This window comes from Rhinolophus hipposideros (genome assembly GCF_964194185.1).
Source record: "Rhinolophus hipposideros genome assembly, chromosome: 9".
Taxonomy (NCBI): domain Eukaryota; kingdom Metazoa; phylum Chordata; class Mammalia; order Chiroptera; family Rhinolophidae; genus Rhinolophus; species Rhinolophus hipposideros.
Genome location: NC_138055.1, coordinates 61,674,984 through 61,694,448, shown reverse-complemented (window position 1 = coordinate 61,694,448; position 19,465 = coordinate 61,674,984). Strand labels below are relative to the sequence as shown.

The following is a 19,465-nucleotide window of genomic DNA, read 5'->3' as shown; positions in this document are numbered from 1 at the left end:
TGAATTCAAATACTACGTTCTGTGTTTCTTAACTTACTGGGAAAAAAGACACAATATAGGCCTGTCTGGCTATGCTACATGGATCAGCAAAATGTATGAGAAATATTGTAGCTTTCACCTAACTGTGAACACCTACAATTAAATAAGTAAGTGTTTCCCAAAGTGGCAAGGTGGTGTTCACAGCATATCTGAAAGCTGCCTTCAGCACTGAAAGATTCTGAAATCAGAAAGGGGAATTTGAAACTGTACCCTTCGCAGTACCAAGGAATTTGTATACAAAGTGGAAATTTTAAAAATATATTACAATAGGAAATTACATTATTCTTTATGGTAAGCAGTTTTAAAATATTACGTAAAGGGCTGGCTAGTCTATCTCCCTGAGAATTAAATTGAGACAAAATCCTTAAGAAGTTCAATATAATACTATGCAGACTTAAATCAAGCTCCTTTTTTTTTTTTTTCACAAGACTGCTCTTCTAAAGTTCACAAAAATTGTACATGGCAGTTAAAGTTATTTATTTTGCCTCTCAGGGCAGTTTATTTTCAGGGACCTGCATTACCTTTTCTCTGCTCCTAGAGTGGGAAATCATTAAACATGAATTTACCAAAATATTTTTTTTTTGCCCAGGGTGAGAAAGCCTCACCCAAAGAGATCACAAACAAATAACAAACATCAGGGGAATTTCCAAGGAAAAATAATAATGCCTGTGGTGGCTGGCATGGGAACCTGATGCTGTACTACATTCCACCTCACCCTGCATGTGGTCAGCGTTACAGGCTGAGACCACTTAGCTGCTGGCGGGGGAGGCCGCTCTGCGCTACACATCGTATCAGTTAGAGAACTCAGAACAGGGAAACAGTCTGGCTCCAAGTCCACTCTTCAACCAAGGTTTCAGACTTTCAAAGGCTCTCTGCCAAACGAGGCCAGGGGAAATGGGACTGAGAGAGAAAGGAGCCCTGTCTCCACGCCATGGCGCCCCTCCCTGCTCTGCATTCTCAGCCTGACGTCCAAGCACAGGAAGGAAGATGCAGATGTATCCAGATTATAATTAGAGAACATTAATAACTAAGAGCCTGTTGCTAAAGAGTTAGGGATTTACATGGATTAGACCTTCCTAATCCTCACACCAATCCTGGAATTTTGCAGGACACCGAGGGGTGAGTATCTTGACCCAAATCACACGATTAGTAAATGAAAGAGTCTGATGTGATTCTAGGTTTGCTTGACACAAAAGTGTATGGCCTTGCAATCATAGTGGGCTAACTAACAGAATAGAAGGATATATATACATATACATGTATATATACGTATATATATATATATGTGTATATATGTATATATTAAAGATTTTATTGAGGAAGGGGAACAGGACTTTATTGGGGAACAGTGTATATTTCCAGGACTTTTTTCCAAGTAAGTTGTTGTCCTTTCAATCTTAGTTGTGGAGGATGCAGTTCAGCTCCAGTTCCAGTTGCCGTTGTTAGTTGCAGGGGGTCGAGGAGTCGAACCGGCAACCTTGTGGTTGCGAGCCCACTGGCCCATGTGGGAATCAAATTGGCAGCCTTTGGTCTTAGGAGCATGGAGCTCTAACCGCGTAAGCCACTGTGCCGGCCCCTAAGAGGACATATTTGACAGCCAATTGTGAACAAGAGTAAGGCACCAACCTGGGATGGAGTCTGGGGATGGTAATAAGAGGAAGAAAAGAGTTCCTGACAAAGATCATAGAAGTGAAGCTGGGATGAGTTGCCTCAAAGACCTGCTCTCTAGGCCCAGGGCAGGTCTTGCCACTGTTCTAAAATGCTTTCATGTGCCACCTTTGTCACACGTGCTGAGGCTTATCACTGCCCGTTCTAAATCAGGATACGAAGCTCACAGGCTTTTCTATACCTAATAACAGAGCATTATGATTTTGGCTTTATTTCTCAGCTATTATAAATAGATTCTTACCTCAATATCCAAAATGAAGTAAATGCAAAGAGAAAGGCTTTAAATGTACACAGAATGAGTACGCCACTTCACTATCCAGAAAATGAAGACTTTTTAACATGGCTTGCTTATAGGTACAGACCCGCAATTACCTCTCTCGAATGAATTTTTAATGTCATTGACCTCCACCTGGGAACCAGACACTCTGAAAATCCCCTGATGCTGAAGACCTAAAGGGAACAGAAGGGAAAAAGGGTGAAAGATGGCATCCCATCCTCTAAGGTTCCCCCTTTCTCAATCATTAAATATTAAATGGAAAAACACATTATTTGAAATACTCCTAGTGATTTTTTTTTTTCTCCAAAAAATAAGACTTCTGTAGTGTATGGCTTACCGTAGAGATTGATGAACCGAATACAACTTTCCACAATGAGGGGGATGATCTGTCCTGAGTCCTGGGTAAAGAGATGGAAACCAGTTAACTGCAAGGGAGAGACATAAATCACACAGCATAATAGTGAGTGATTTTTACTCTTCCAGATGATTGTTTCCACATACACCCCTTCTAAAATATTCCACAAAGTCTCCAAATACAATTATATTTAATTGAAGGTATGTTTCAGTTCTGGAACAAACCAAACTAAATACATTTAAGGCAATCCTGCTTCAGTTTAACTCTCTTGTGCCTAGAGATGTCAAAGCTAATTCATCTCTTCCACTCACAGTAAGGCTCACATACCAAAACAAACATAAGAATCACTCAGTTTTTAAAAAGGTTATTTTGTAAATATTAATCTAATGGACCTAAAAAGAACTCTGTGTATTCTGACCATAGTATCCTAGGACGGACTGGCTGGACTTGTCGCCAGATGCATGGTATGAGAATTGCTTTATAGATGCTGATAATGTGTCGTGTATTTATTTAGTTTGCACCAGAACTTACTCATCCTTATAGGTTTTTCACTGTTATTATTATTTTTTTATGTTTTAAGGATTAAGCAAAAAAATTGCACAAAGGCAATTTTTGCCTTTGTGCCCAGTATATCTCATTTTCTTAGGAAGGAACACTTTTTGGCCATCTTTCCCCACATCTTGTAATATAGTTAGAGTACTATACTGAACAAATGTGAATTCTGGAAATGGTTTAAAACATGAATAGGATGGATGACAAATGAGATGAAGGAGCTACAGAGGTCACAGTTAAATATGTATCAATGCCATGCACTCCATGTAGTTAAAGAAGGTTACTGACGATGGAGTTATTTTTCATGTACTTTTTTTTAAGACTGCTCTTTCAGAAATTAGATCTTCAATGGAAACAGGGAGGTTCAAAATGATTAGCTGACATCAGGTACTAATTCATGAGGATTTTATTCTGAAACACAAGAAGAATGTGGTTGTCTTAATATATTGGAATAATTCAGAATCCATTAACCTTTCCAATTAAGCCACAGGGGAAGAATTGGAAATAATGTGGCTCAGCAATTTAAACTCTTTACTATTCCTAGACTGGGAAACACACTACTTGAGGAACAGTTTTATTTTAGGTTTTAAGACAATCTAAGCAGTGTATAAACCAGTTAATGATTAAATTACTTCTGGAGACTGCATTAAGTTTTTCTGGGAATATAAACTTTATTAATTTTTTTAAAGAAGGTCCTTAAGAATAAAAACTCTTTTTAGTGTGGACTAGTTGGCTCAAAAATAACGATGTATTGGATCAAGACCCACTGAATATGTGAGGAGGTTTTTCAAGAAACGAGTATGGTTTAGGGGAAGTAACTTTTATCTGACCAATTCATGTAACACTGTAATCTAAAACAGCAACAAATATTTAGATGTAAGTGATAAAAGGAGAATATTAATTTGCATCTCTGCTGAACTTAGTTTAAAACAAAAAGAAAAACAAAGAATATAAGGTTATTAAAAGGGAAATGTTTGCACTAAAATAGTTCTAAATAAAAACGCCTTAGGTTTGCATATTCCTTAAAATATTTTTGTCTTTACATTTACTCAAGTAATTGCTGATCTTTTAGCTATTATCAATGTTTCATTCTGATATAATGAATATTGGAGTCAAAAAGTAATGAGTACGTATGTGTGTTTTAATTTCATGGATGCCAGTTGCTTTGGTAGAATATTTTACAAGTGAGAAAATGAGCTGTGTTCCACCTACCATTCAAACAAACCCCTTTATACCTCAGTTTCCCCATGGTTGAAAGAGGAAAAACGGTTTTGCTCCTGCTGTCTCTCAGTGATATTGTGGGGACCTCCATGATGGAGCACTTTTCAGAAGTCTAGAGATCTCTGTATCCGCTGTATGATTGCCATTACCAAAGATCATTTAATGTGCCATCTGGGATGGTGAAGGGTTCACTTCAGTGAATTTCCCATAACTGGTTTACTCCTTCTTTAGTACCTAAATTTGGTTTCCTTTAACTGTTCTTAATCTTTTAAAAATGCAACATGTGCTTTTCTATCATCTTAAGCAGTCATTCTCATACTGTGTTGTCAGATACAACGGAGTCATACATCTGCTTTTTGGAGCTTTCCTATATTCTCATTCTCTCTGGCAGGCTATCAGCTGCACATCTCAGTGCTTTCATTTTATCATTCCCTTCTCTCCGTCTAATTTGCCCCTGCTTATAAGCCCTGGGCTGGGAAACAAGATAATCAAATTTGACAATAATTTTATATTAAATTAGAGCCAATAAGGCTCTTCTGGGTTTAAGGCTTACGGCAGTGCATTCGTGATTGCTACTTAGGTTGTCTAGGGGCCTTTCACTTAATTCCAGGATTAGGGTTCATTTTTAAGACTGCCAGTGGTATCCAACCTCTCCATGTATGTATGTATCTATTTACCTGTTCATACACATGCCACATGGGCGCACACACATACGTTTTTAAACCATTTGTGTACATATTTAATAAAAGATCTGTCTTTAAAGAATGATGTCTGTAATATATTATTAAGACAGTAAGATATCTATAACATTAAGGGAAATTAGCAATGGTTTCCGATATAAATTTAGTCTTCAGAAACACTACAGCCCATGTCATCAAATGTTAGCTATGAAAGACAAAAGTTCTTCTCTGTTTTGTAAAATTTGCGTAAGGGTCCGAATTAAACGTGCCTTTGGTATTTAACATTGACTTTCCTTAATAAAAGTCACTGTCTCAAATTTGGTACGTTTGCCAAATACATAATATAAAAACTAATGGTTTATCCAGTTTTACTAGAGAAGACTACTCTTAAATCAGTGTTTGATTTCTACAATTTCTTTCTCAGTAAAGCTTACTTATAAACCTAATTTCCAACTGCAAACATTTCTCTTTTAAACACCTTAAAAAACCTAATTAAAGCCAAGCATGACTATGATTGAAAATGATACCAAGAGTGAAAGAGGCTGTGTCCTCCCTTCCCTCTAGCACTATACCTGATGTCTCGCGTGCGAGTTCCTTCGTCCTCGGCTAGAAGCATTATCAGAAATACAGGATGAAAAAGAAGACAGAGTAAACACAGCAGAGATACAAGATACAGACCACAGGGTCTTACAATTTATCCAATATAATGAATTCCTCAAGTCATGGGAAACCAAAACTCCTGCTGATTTTCAGAGCTACCCTGACAATGGACTTTAAAAATATATTTTGTGCCATCCCATTTGCATGAGTAAAAACAAACATTTTATCAGGTAGCTCTTTTCCTTTTTGTACAAGTTATAGTCTTTTTTTTTTTTTTTTAATAAAGAGGGCTTTCTCTTTTGCCCACAGAATACCCACAGTTACTTCCTCTTCTGAAGGCACTCAAACCAAATATTCTTTTCTCTCTGACTTCAGGAAATATTATATTGATTTTCTGGGAAAGCAAAGAGCCCCAGGACAGACTTGGACATAATGACCTGCCTCCTTTTATGAGAGGCTGAGACCATTATAGTCAGAAGCATGGAGAACAGCCACCCAGATGGCTGGTGCCAGTACCTTGACGAACGTTTCCAAATCCCCATTAAACAACTTAGCATTATACTGTGAGCGGGGTCTGGACTTCCTGTGTTTCTGGGGCTTAGGGGGAACATTTGGAGGCCTAAGGGAAGGGAATATAATTACTGAGCATAGCAGAAATCAAACAATAAATGAAACACCCATAGGTCACATCAAAATTATAAAACACAGGAATTCTGTATTCCCTCCCCATTCCCACCCATGCAGGGGGGGAATAGTCCTTCCCCTTTCCCATGTATTTACTTTTACTTCTGTATCAAAACCCATACAAGCTATTCATTCAGACTATTCTTTTCTTGTATGTTGTAGTTGACATTTATTGGCTAGTTTGTTTCAAAATGATAAGCATCACGAAATAGAACTGTGAGCTATTTGACCAAGTGTTACAAACCAAGGTTTGTGTTATTTGGCTTACAAGTCACACAAAAGATATGACAGATCATAAAAATTAGGGCTCTCATAAATTCCAATATGAGAAATTAAATACCATATTTTTAGTTATAATTCTTCAATGCAAACATCACCTCTGTTCAGTATCCCCCAGGTATTAATGGGATTTCATTATCTGCAAAAGTAATTGTTAACAGATCGCAAGTAAAAAGACAGAGTTGGGTTTCAATGCTATTTCTCGGGGATGGGTGTACAGGTTCACATGAATTGTTCTTTCTTTAAAACAAACTATCTCATCGCCTAAATATTTGTAGAACATTAGGATGCCCCCATTTATTCCGTTCTGGCCTCTCTCCATCTCCAGTCAGTTTGCTTTGGTGGCATATGCACGACCAGTGTACCATGTTCTATATTTAGAAACCCTGCATCGTCTTGCTCTGTAATTGGAGAGGGAACCTCTTCTGTCCTCTCTCTTTTGAGCAAAGAGGTCCCGGATTGCCTGACTCCACTTCTACAACTGTGCTGAATGGAATACATGGATGAAGAGTCCCAAGACCTCTCTGGACATTTCAATGTAAATTTCTGACTTGGAAGGTTTAGATGAGGATGTATGTCACACTTGGAAATTAGGTAAAGCTCTTCAGTAAGCTGCAAACTCGCTAAGAAGAACTACCTTTTTAGTTCATTCGATTCAGAAAGGAGTGTAGAAACAAAATGCTCAGAATTTATGTGGAAGCCTGCGTAGCTTCATTACCACAAGCAAGACAGGGAGGGGTACAAACTTGCTGACACAGCCTTCCACAGCCACACTGTAAAACTCTCCCAGCAGGTGGGCTCATGACTAGTCAGGCGCAGCAAGCGGCACCTGAAGTCCCATGGTCCTGGAGGTAAAGGGAGCTTCTGCCAAGTGTCAAGAAGCTTTGAAATACGGAAATGTCTACCAGGTAGCATGTCATAATGTGCCACCGCTGGAATTTCTGAGGTTTCTTTTACACACTCAATTCTGTGCCATTCACAGAGGAAAGGATCTGGTAGATTAAAACAAACAAACAAAAAACAGAAAACAATTGCCCACCAAGAAATTTAACCATATGTGCCTGATTTCATCCACTCTTTGTTATTTTAGAAGGGTTTTAGACTTTATTTTTATTCAGGGGTGGTGAGGTCAACAGATCAGAAGACAACTGTCATTGAAAAGACAGTTTTTTTTTACTCACAGTTCTCAACAGGAGGGGTAAGCCACTATGTGGGGGTCACGTGGGAAAGCAGCAGGCTCAGTCAGGAGGCAGAGGGAGTGAGCGAAAATGTGGACGAGAGCCTTGGCCGTAGTTCTCGTGGGGAGGACCAAGCGCTAGTTGGAATAATTTTGGTGGGCTCTAGGGCATAAGAGCTGTCTCTCTTTGTCTGGTATCTGACCTTTGGGTGATTTGGGAATGGGAAGAGTGTCCCTGAGTGTGAAAGCTAGATAAAGGGGTTGGCTGAGGGGACGGACAGGCTCTGGATTGGTTGGTTTGTATATTATACAAAAGGCACACTTGCAAACAAGTCCTTTACACTATCCGTAGGCATGGCCTAACCCTCAGAGGGGCAGTCTCTTCAGCGTCAGCAAGGTCCCAAGATAGCAAAGCATCAAATATAGAAACTAGAAACAATGGTTATTATAACAAGGGTCCAACATATGGTGATATCTGGAGCAGTTAACAAAGCTAAGAGAATAAGAACACAGGCCCATTTCCTTTGGTCACTGATTTGTGGCACAAGCAAAATTGTAGCTGGGACTAAAGCCCCTCCTGGCACTTGGGTAATTGTTCCTGCATGACCGAGAAATGCAGAGTAACCCCTGTCTGGGGCTAATGGAGGGATGTCTTGTGAATTTTCTACTAAAGACCTGAAAACCGCCTCTCCTAAGGGTTCTAACATATGAGGCAAGTGTGAAGATACTAAACTTCTGAGAGCGACTTGAGATTAAAACAAACTGCTTATCCAAGTAATTTCCAGGGCAGATGTGGCTTTTCAGGCAGACTGGTGTGCTGATGGTTCTGGCTCTACCATGTACACATCAGGTGAACAAAGCCAGGCCCATGCCCTAGTTATGCCTCTTTCGAGTAATATGATTCATTCTGGGTGTGTGCTTACCGCGTAACTTCCTGATAATCTGGCTGCCCATGAGGCTGAGAAAAAGTACCAGTTGGAGTATGTGAATATCAAGTCTGTTTGGCAATTACAGCTCTCATTGTACATCAATGTATTTGCATTCCTTCCTTTTTGGAAAAAAAATTTAAGTGCCTTACATTATTTACAATTTAGAAACAACAGGTAAAATAGTTGATAGTGCACAGGGATACTATATGTGAAAAAAGCTTCATAAGCTGCATATTACTATGCAGAAGTAATATTCCTCTTCGTCACTGATATAGGGAAGAAAACCTTCAGTATTTTTGTCAAGTTTAGATAAGTCAGTAGCTGTCCCTTCTGGTTGGTTCACAAGGAAATAAGAGGGGAGCTTCCTTTTGAATAAATTGTCCAGCAGGAACATTACAGAATCTTGAAAATAAACTTGCCAATTACCGCAACAGGCACACCAGCGTCCTGAATGTCTCTTACCTCAAAGAGAACTCAGCTTCCAAACTGCAAAGTCTTACTATGTCAATTAAAATAATTTTTGGCTGTTGCATAAATGTGGACATAGGAAAATAAAAGTTGCCACAAACTTTCCCCAACCCAAAGCAGAATCTGCTTCCAAAAAGTCTTTTCTGTCTTAGCAGTAGTTTCAAAATCCCTCCATAAACTAAAAAAAAAAAAGGGAAATGCAATATGGTTGTAGGCATTAAAAGTTAAATCTTTAAAGTAAACCAAAAAGGGGTAGAGAGCTAAAATCCTGAGAGTATTCAACATAGCCCTAATTTTTATGTGACCTAAGGGGAAGTAGGAGCTGAACGTAAATAATCATACCTTCTATTTGCTAACACAGGAGATATATGCATAATATTGCTTGTTAATTGAACTACTAAATCAAAAGTCTTGTTGGACTTCTAGAAAATTAGATAAACCAAACCCATTCAATTTAGGTCTTTTTTTTCCCACCCCTAATTCCATCGGGAAATCAAATCTGCCAGAGCAAATCTGGTTTTTGAGAACCCCAAACATTTCTTGTTACTGTGTTTTGTCAACCCAAAACTCTTTCCAAGTTCATTAACAAAATATTTCATTCTTACAGCATTTAAGTGGTTGCTTCCTGTTAAAAAGAAAAGAGAGTGTGAGACACGATATGAGTTACGATGAAATGTTTTCCTACCTTGTAGTCATATACTCAGCTCTATGACCTGCAAGAAAAAGTAAAAATAAGTAAAGTGAATAGAATCAGTGGAAGGTATTTGGTAATCTTTTGCATCATCTGTCTCTTGTTTTGAGATTCTGAGTTTATAACAACTTACACATTTTACGGCAAAAAGCATGAGGATAGCATATAATGACAGATAAATAATTCAAAGTAAGTATTTCATAAAATCTATACATAAAACTTAATAAATCCTATAAATAGGAGAAATATGTTTTACTTGGCAATTTGAGGCAGGGAGTTTTTTGATTTTTTTAAAAAAAATTTCTTGTTTTTAAAAACAAGAAATAGCTGTTGATCTTATCTATAAGTTTAAGGATGAAACACAAATAAAACACACATTTCTGGGGAGAAATAGGGGTCACATAAGATTGGGAGAACCCAATTTCCTTTAGATTAAATTGGTGTTCTTCTTATAATATGACATTGGGGAGAAAGCTGCATTTTGTAATCAGAAACGACATTTGCAGATATTAAAGTACAAGGACATTAAATTATGCTACATTCCACCAACTTGTAGGCTAAAAGCCTTTCAAGAGCTCTCTGTTATTTAAAACATAAGGTTCTTCTTATATATTTGGGCTTCTTTACTTGTTTTAAGTACCAGCTTTGTATTCTTGTGATGTTTCTACAAGTTTGAATGTGTCCATGGTTGCTGTCTGCTCTTTCTTACATTTAGGGTGGAGCCGTGGAAAGGGAGGGGTGTGGGGAAGAGAATCACTCAACTGGTTTGCTTGCAAAATGATCATATGGTCCTCCAACAGCCTGAATATGTAGCTGGCAGAGAAGGGTCACGTGGTAGTACAAACAGGTGAGTACAGTCATAATGCAGTGACTCAGACTTGTAGGGCTAAGCCAACACAACAATTGGAGAAAAGGCTGGCTTGTTGGGAATGATGAATGAACAAAGAGTCTTTTGCTCTATTATTAATATCTCCTCTTGAATAACAAGTAACATAAAGCTTTTGAGTAATGTCTGTTTACTAAACTGGGGGCGACAGTTACTATCAGAAAATACCTTTCTCCATACAGATCCAGGCCACTGTTAGGTGTTGGCAGAATCAGGTCTTGGCCATGACTTGGAGTGGGGGAGAGGGGAAAAGACAAAGAATCTGATTTTCCTCCTGCTACCTGGTTCTACCTATCATTTAACTGTAAGTCCCTTCCTTTTGCTGGACTTCTGCTGCTTTGGGGGAGAAGGAAAAAGAGAAGATGGACACAGCACTCCAAAATAATTTACAAATATTCGTAAGTGGAAGAGAAGGTCTAACAGCAAGTGGAGAGGGCAGGTGGGGAGCTGAGTGTGGTGTGTGGTGCCTGCCAGATCTCCTGCAGGAGGAAGCTGGCTATACAGAGTTAACTGCAGAGAGCAGACACGGCTGGAGATGAGGATTTGAGAGTCACTATCATTTAGGTTGTGCTGGGGCCACAGGTCCTAGCTGAGATCACCCAGTGTGAGTCAGCAGAATGAGCAAAGGGTTGAGGGCAGAGAAAGTATCTGGCTTGTGCTACACTGTATTCTATCACGCTGCATACTTGATTACAACACAGAAGTATGATATAAAATATATTAGTAACAACAATAAAAACAGCAATGAAGTCTAGCATTTATCAGCCTTTTCCATATATTAACTCACAATTTTCACAACCACTTTATGAAGCAGGGACTATTATTATCATTCTTATTTTACAGAAGAGACTGAACATAGAGAAGGCAAGTGACTTGTCCTAAGTCATGCGGTTAGTATGTGGTGGGGCTGGCACTTGGGTCCAGTTTTATTTTAATTATAGACCTGAGCTCCCAAGTAATATACTGTAAAAATGTAAGTCATTTTTTTCTCCCAGTAAATACTTTGAAAAGTCCTAGAAGTAAGGTAGGGATGACGGCTTACACTTCTGCCTGCTCCCTATGGCGAAAGCCAAATATAAAACACTGAAGATCTAATAAATTTCATAAATTATTAAACAAATATAATAAATAGCTATAAAATTAAATCGAATAACAGAAGTCAATCACTTTCAAATAATTCAATGATAAAGATGCTAACAATAATTCCTTAAAAACGAAATGCTTTATAACTTTGAAATTTTGCTATTTTTGTTAAAATAGCTTCACCGAATATTCTCCAGATTTAGAAAAAGATCATATATAAAATGGCTTAAATTCATTTTGATCCATCCATCCATGGTTAATAGTATGGGGTAAAAAATTGCAAAACCTATAAAAAAATGCATTTTTATTAATGAACCAAGAGCAAGCTTCGCAAGAACTGTCATTCATAGCCTAACACCACCACTGCCATATCCGATTTTTGTTTTCAGTTAATAGCACTGAGTATGTCTCAACTGATGAATGAGGAGGTTTTATTTTTTAATCAGTTCCATCACTAATAGATCAATAACACACAAGCTTAGAAGAATCTGTTTCCCAGAGAAACGTGAAAGCTTCCAGTGGTCTGAGGATTAGATTTCAATCATTTTCTTTGGAAGGCTACTTAATTATTAAAAACAACAGACAACTCATTCCCCTTTTGCCCCCAACACGTGCCATTTAGAGGGAAAAAAATGACCCAAGACCAAGGATTATCTTGTTCTTGATACAAACACCTAATTTGACCAACTCTTACAATTTCACTTGAGAATTAGGAAGTGAATTATTTTTCATGTCCAAATGTATTTTATCTCCATCAAATAAAAGGGAAAACCAAAATATAGTTTGGTGGCAATTTGAGATTAAAAGAAACACACACACATGAAACCCAACTAAATAAAATATTTAAAATGTGCACAGCTCAAACTGAACAGAAGTCCCTGATGAACGACTGATATGGACCCTGACTTTCCTTTCCGGTCTTTTTTTCTTTCTTAATACCGACTAATGCTGGGCTGTTCTAAAAAAGCAGAATTATTCCCTATCATCTCTTTTGAAAGTATACTTTTACTCCTACTCAAAGACATATGGAATGTGTGAGGATAACCTGTTTAACTCCTTTGGTGGAAATAATACAGCACGGAACTCAGCTTCCAGTGTCAGATGTTCTGTGTTTAGCAAATTTGCATTGATATTTACATCCACTTAATTCTAAACGTTGCACACAAAGAAGCCAATATGAACATTAAGCTTCACAAGTAAAAATGAAAAAGAAAAAATTTCAGGGCTCGTTGACTGAGCTCAATTTAACTTCCCCAATTTAAAAACAAATGACATCATAACAAAGATATAATGGTGTTGCTGAAGGATGAAGAAGACGACGATGACTCTGGTTGTAACAAATCATTACATGTTTCTTTCCACTTCAATAGTTCTCAAAGATTTGGAATTCTGAATTTTGATGGTGCCACTTTCAGGGCCCAATCTAGTTGCTTCGAAATGTTTTAAATCAAAGGATTTACTGGGCCACTGGTAGCCTGCCAAAAGCAAGCAGTAAGACAGGCCAAACACATGCCTGTAGTTATAGTTTCAGTTGTGTATTATCAACTGCTAAATCCCTGGGTTAGGCTCTATTTGTTTTACAATGGAGGCAGTTTTTGCAGCAGTGAGTTGAGTATAATTTAGAGATGTGATTTCTACATTAAGAAGTCAGGATTGTCCCCAAATGCACCATTTAAACCTGTGCTACTAACCTTATTTATGAGCCAAACCCAGACTTGGACTCCTTCAGAAGGGCTTGCCATTGGATTATCTCACCGTGGGACAGGCGCCATGAACTCTCCTAGTCTCCTTTAGTGTAAGCCTATTAACGCGAACAGGGCTCCCATGGAAAGCCAGCAGGCCCACAATGGTGGAGCTAAAAGGTGGGGCATGCTCTCCAGGCTCAGTTTTTCTCTGGGCAAAGCTGCCAGTGTCAACCTCAGGCAGCGACCAACAACTGGGGGGCTGCCAAGCCTACACGTGGGGCAGGCAGGCCCAAGAAACAGAGGTTTGCAACCAGTGGGCACAGGCTAGTGTGTCTGCTGCCACTAGATGACGACCATCCCGCTCTGCATGCAGAATAAATCCAGTCCGGTGAGGGGCTGCTACACCTGAACACAGCTTGTGTCACTAGGACACTGGAAATTACTGAAAGAAATTCCAAGCTTAAGAAATCCTGGCTTTGAGTTCTCAAGGTACAATATACACAGTTTAGCTGGTAAAGATGGAGCCTGGTGTTTGGATTCAGCAAATTAGCTGAAATATAGCCGTACCCAGAGGTGGCACATAAAATAATATTAACCATTGGACTTTCTTTCCAGGAGACATAAGGGAATCTATGTAGAATGAGTACCATAAAAGTTTCAGAATGACATCCCAAGTGTATTGACACACGTATTTGCATCACTGCCAAGAACGAATTCACTCTCTACTTAATTCCCTCCCACTCAATTTCTAAAGTGGTATCCAGTCCTGTAGGGAAGGACTTTGTGCCCATCAGCATTCATCTACATTTATGACAATCTATGCTTTGGGACTGGCCACTGACCTTTGGGGCATCAATGAAATATTAGGCATTTTTGTGAAAAATGGGGAAAAAAACAACAAAGACATATGATACTATGAAGGAAAAAACAAAACAAAAAACCCCCCACAAAACCACAAATAGCACACAACTGTTGAAAAGACAACTGTTCAAAGGAAAAAAAGGTCTTTTTTTTAAAAAAAGGCTGAAATCTCTGTTACAGAACAGTTGAAAAACTAGTACAGGGAACATTAATATACACTTCACTTAGATTTCCCAACTGTTAACATCTTGTCACATTGGCCATATTTCTTTTTCTGCCTTCCCCCCATCGCTGTATCTTTTTTCCTGAACCATTTTGAAAGTAAGTCGCAAATATTATGCCACTCAGCAGGTATTTCTTAAGACTAAGAATGTTCTCCTTCATAACCATACCACCATATCTAGGAAAATTAACATTAATTCAATAATATTTAATAGATGTTCTATATTTAAATTTCCCCGGTTGTCTTTAAAATGCCTTTTATAACTTTTCCTTTTTGATTTAGAATCTAATGAAAGTTCACACATTGTATGTGGTTATTTTTTTTTAAGACGCTTTTTAGTAGTATAAATGTTAAATTTTTTTCAAAGTGAAACTGTCCTTTTATCTTAGAATCTGGCATCCTAACTGTAATACACAGAGTCTTAGGTCATGATGACCTTTATCCATGTCGTCATTCCCTGAGGATAATGGGTCCTTTGGAAAAAACAAGGAAATAAGGTGATGGAAAAACTTCTTTATGGGTAAGGAAGATTCTAGAGTGGTAGGAGGCAAGAGTTTACATTAAAGAACAGTAATCTCTTTTTGTGGCCTGGATTACTCACACAACTCAGTCCCCTCGTTTCCCATTCCCCTTCATATTCTTTCACTTTTTAAAACTTCTAGCAGGATCTGGTATAAATAAAAGCTAATTAAGTTACAGACTATGAGGCACTTAAGACAGGGACTTTGCTTATATTCAGTTTTTCCTTTTAAATTTCCTGAAGATGACTGAGAAACAGTAACATTTACATAAGTCCCCTTTGCCTATAATCCTTTTTTTCCCCCTCAGTTTTTTCATCTGTAGAAATGGGGAAATTAATTAACTAAGTATCCAGTAAAATATATATCTCAGAACAACACCAAGCACAGAGAAAGTCTTACATAAGTGATAACTATTGTTGTTTTTGCTATTAGATACAGCAATATACTTAAGGAGATTATTTCTCAATTAAAACTAACCCCTATGGAAAGGGGGGATAAGGAGTCACCCAAACCGGTTTAACTGATTTCTAGAGTCCAAAAAGGTATTAGATGAGACAAAAAAATATTGGCCCATTAAAATAAACGGGTTAGGGCCAAAGGGGTGGAAAATTCAAGGAGGAAAAGAGGAAGTGACCAGGCAGTCAGCAGGTAGGGGCAGGCACACCTCCCTCTGACTTCTCTACTTTTAGGAGCTCTGAAGACCCTGTTGGCTGTTCAGCCCTCCCCACATTTCACTGTTGTCCCTCAGGGTTAGCACCAGGCTCAAAAAGAAAATATCGGGGGTGCAAAAAACATGTATATACATGACTTATATTCATATTTTGTTCTTGGTATATATTGAGTATTACAATTTTAATACAGTTTTTTTTCCTTTCTTAAAATGTGTATATATGTTTTTGGCACCCTCTGTAATTCCAGGGAGAAGTTGATTATTACAGAGACAGAGAAAACCAAATCTAAACAAAGAGTGTTCTCTGCTTCTTAAAGCACAAATCCACAATCCACACACACTTAAAGGTCATAGACACAACACAGTATATAATCCATGTCATCTTCCCAACTATTTCAAATAACTGACCTTCTCCAAGGGTCCTCTGCAATAAGTCATGTTTGGCTTGAAGTTTTGTGATGAGATTGCTACCTTCCAAGTATTCTCTGAGTTTCTGCAGAAGGAAGGATTTGTTTTTAATTTAAAAAGAAAAAATTCAATGTTAAGGAACTTCCCGTAGGATATCTAAAATCCAGCCACTTTTATCTTCTTTATCCTAGAACCTCGCTACTCAAAGCGTGGTCGGATGGAGACAACAGCACCAACCCTTACTCGGGAGCCTATCAGAGGAGCAGACTCTCAGGTCCCTCCCTCCCTAGACCTACTGAAATCAGAACTTACGTGTTAATAAGCTCTCCTGGTGACATGTACCGTATTTTGCTGTGTATAATGCACACTTTTTTGCCCAAATTTGTGAGGGAAAAATAAGGATGCGCATTACACATGGGCAGTACTAATTCTGTACCTGTATGTTTTTAATTCTCTTATTTATGCTTATGAGTTAAAAGTGTAACTCTAGAAATCAATAACGATATCCTTACGCAAAATACCCTGGAATACGATAATTGGTGTTGCTGAACTAAGGACGAACTTACAACTACGAAGAGTTCTTGGCTTTCTATGTGTAAATATCATAAATTTGTTACCGATACACAAAATTTCTAGTATCATAATATGTTTAAAAATAAATGCTAAAATTCCTTTATAACACAAAAAACAAGTACCTAAATGTAAACAAATAAAAATTTGAATTAAAAAATTAAAACAAAGGATTTCTTCCCTCAAAGTTTGGGATAAAAACGTGGGTGTGCATTATATATGGGAGCGCATTATACACAGCAAAATATGGTATATCCATTAAAGTTCAAAAGTTGTTTTAGCGCAGTCCTCTTTACATTTGTCTGCATATCAGAATTACCTAAGGAGCTTTTAAAAAGTATTAACTCCTGAATCAGGAACTCTGAGGGTAGACAGGAGTCTATATTTTAATAAAGAACCCTAGGTGATTGCGATGGAACTCCAGAAGCAGCATTTGGGAACCCCAGATCTGAGCCCCAAGAGCGGCTGGGGAAGCAAAAGACACACCATGAAGTAGAACTGCTCAGTCTCCTGCTGGTTGGCTCTTCTCTTAGCAATGCTGGGCTTACTCAGGTACGTTTCCGAGACCGTAGATTTCACAGACTCTGTGGAGCGACTATGCTGAAAGCATTCAGACACGTCATAGTCCTCGATTGTGACCATATCTTGTATTGTCTGCAAGGTGGCTTCAGTCGTTTTCTTAACCTGGGAACAGAAACGTATTTTTCACATTAGTACATTATTTCATGAATCCCACAAACATGCAGTGACAATCCATTCTATCAAGCAGAGATGAGGACGCCGGCCCTGCCCCAAGAAGTTCAGAATCTATTAGCGGAGAGAGACAGCTAAAGAATACCCCAGGTCACCAATATAAGGAAAGGCTTTCTTCGGAATTACACTAAGGAGGACATCACTTTCTATCAGCCCTTATAAATCTCATGCATCACTGGGTGCTTTCTCAATTACATTCTTTTGTTTTAAATAACATTTTTAATTGAAGTAAAGCTACATACAGAAAAATGCACAGATTGTAAGTACATAGCTTGATGAATGTCGCAAAAAGAACATTTATAATGACCACCACTCAGATCAAGAAATATAGTACACTGCGAGTATCCTTGTGCTTTTCCCAACCACCAGACCTTTTTCTCCTCCCCAAAGGTAGCCACTGTCCTAATTTTTAACATCATATATCAGTTTTTCCCTTTTCGTACTTTATATAAATGGAATCCTAAAGCATGGATAGTTTTTTTGTCCTGCATCTTTTGCTCAACTTTATGTAGTAAGGTTTATTGATTTCTTGTATTTCATTGCTGAATATTCACTGTAAGAATACATCATAATCATCCCTTTTGCTGTTGATATGTAAATGATTTATTTCTAATCTGGGGCCATTATGAATAACACTGCTATGAGCACATTTTTGTTGGGGCACATGTACATAAGCTGAATTGCTGCTTATAGTCTGCCAGACTGTTCTCCAAAACTGTTGTTCCAATTTGCATGCCCACCAGCACAGTAGGAGAATTCTTATTACTCCAAATCTTCAAGAGTTGGTATTGTCAGCTTTTAAATTTTAAACCATTGTGTTGGTTGTATATTGGTATCTCTGTGGTTTTCACACACGTCTCTGATGATTGAGATTGAGCACATTATCATACGGTTAAGGCAATTTGGATTTCCTCTCTTGGAAAACACTTTGCTAAATCTCTTGCTCAACTTTCTATTGGGTTATGAGTCTTTTTTAAAAAACACATTTGCAGATGTAGATATGTCTTTTATTAGTTATATGTGTTGCAAATATCTTACCACTCTGTGCTCTGGCTTTTCCACTCTTTCTATAGTATCCAGATGAACAGTCTCAGTTTCAAATAATCAAATTACCAATCTTTTCCTTTATGATTATTGCTTTTTTGTGTCCTTATTTAAGAAATATTTTTCCTATTTCTTTATGGCCTATTTTATGGCCATAAAGATACTGTTCTATGTTATCATATTGGAGCCTTTTAATTTATCTTCCACAATTAGGTTGTACTACACCTTTCCTTATCAAGTATAATGTAAATTGATTGATAGCTTTATCTTTTTCCCAGGCAATGTACAGAGTTTAGAACACTTTATCTCCATTTACTTCTCCTGATTTAGAAGCTATTTTTGTAATGTATTACAATAAGATATATGTAAATATTTATGTATATTTAAATACAGACATTAGTTGTTATATATAGTTAGTATTCATTTAGCTTCATACACATATTTTATATTGTTCAATCTCTATTCCTTATATTTTTAAGATCACTCTCCCTTTAGTAATTCTTTTCAGCATGAGTTTGCTGGTGGTGAACTGTTTTTGTTAACGTGAAAATATCTTTTATTTCACCTTCATTTATGAAAGATATTTTTCCCAGCTGGTAGTTATTTACTTTCAATACATTGAAGATATCACTGTACTTTTCTGTGGCACCTATGTTCCTGTTGAATTAGAAGTTTGCTGTCAGTCTATGACTACTTTGAATGAACGCTGCTTTCTTTCTCTACTTGCTTTCAAAGTTTTTACAGTTTCACCACAATGTTTCTAGGTAAGGATTTAAAAAAATATATTCTACCTGGAATTTTTGGGGGCTTCTTGAATTGTGTTCTGTGTTTCATAATCTCTGATAAATTTTAACCTTTATCTTTGAAAATATTGTTTCTTTCCTATCATTTTTTCTTTCTGAGAGTTTAATTAGTATGTTAAACATCAATATGGAAAAAAAAACCACATCAATGTGTTCTCTATATCTCTTATCCTTCTCTTCCTGTTTTCTACCTTTTGTTTTCCCATGCTGCATTTTGATTATTTTCTTCTTACTTGTCTTCCACTTTGATAATCACTCTTTAGCTGTGTCTAATCTGCTGTTAAAACTATCCACTGATTTATTAATTTTGGTTATTGTATTTCTCAGTTTTGGAATTT

The 19,465-nt window shown here is 37.6% G+C and overlaps 1 protein-coding gene across 2 annotated transcripts in view; it reads right to left on the bottom strand.

The window, feature by feature from the left end:
* SRGAP1 (SLIT-ROBO Rho GTPase activating protein 1) overlaps positions 1-19,465 on the bottom strand; it is a 247,823-nt gene that overhangs the window by 35,226 nt on the left and 193,132 nt on the right. The window contains exons 9-14 of one of the 2 annotated variants that reach the window (XM_081060579.1): positions 17,014-17,211; positions 15,958-16,042; positions 9,615-9,642; positions 5,909-6,011; positions 2,322-2,382; positions 2,080-2,157 (exon numbers count right to left, since the gene is read on the bottom strand). In XM_081060579.1, coding sequence (XP_080916705.1) covers positions 2,080-2,157; positions 2,322-2,382; positions 5,909-6,011; positions 9,615-9,642; positions 15,958-16,042; positions 17,014-17,211 — 553 coding nt within the window. Of the gene's footprint in view, positions 1-2,079; positions 2,158-2,321; positions 2,383-5,364; positions 5,399-5,908; positions 6,012-9,614; positions 9,643-15,957; positions 16,043-17,013; positions 17,212-19,465 lie in introns of both variants that reach the window. The other variant, XM_081060580.1, reaches the window with a different exon arrangement.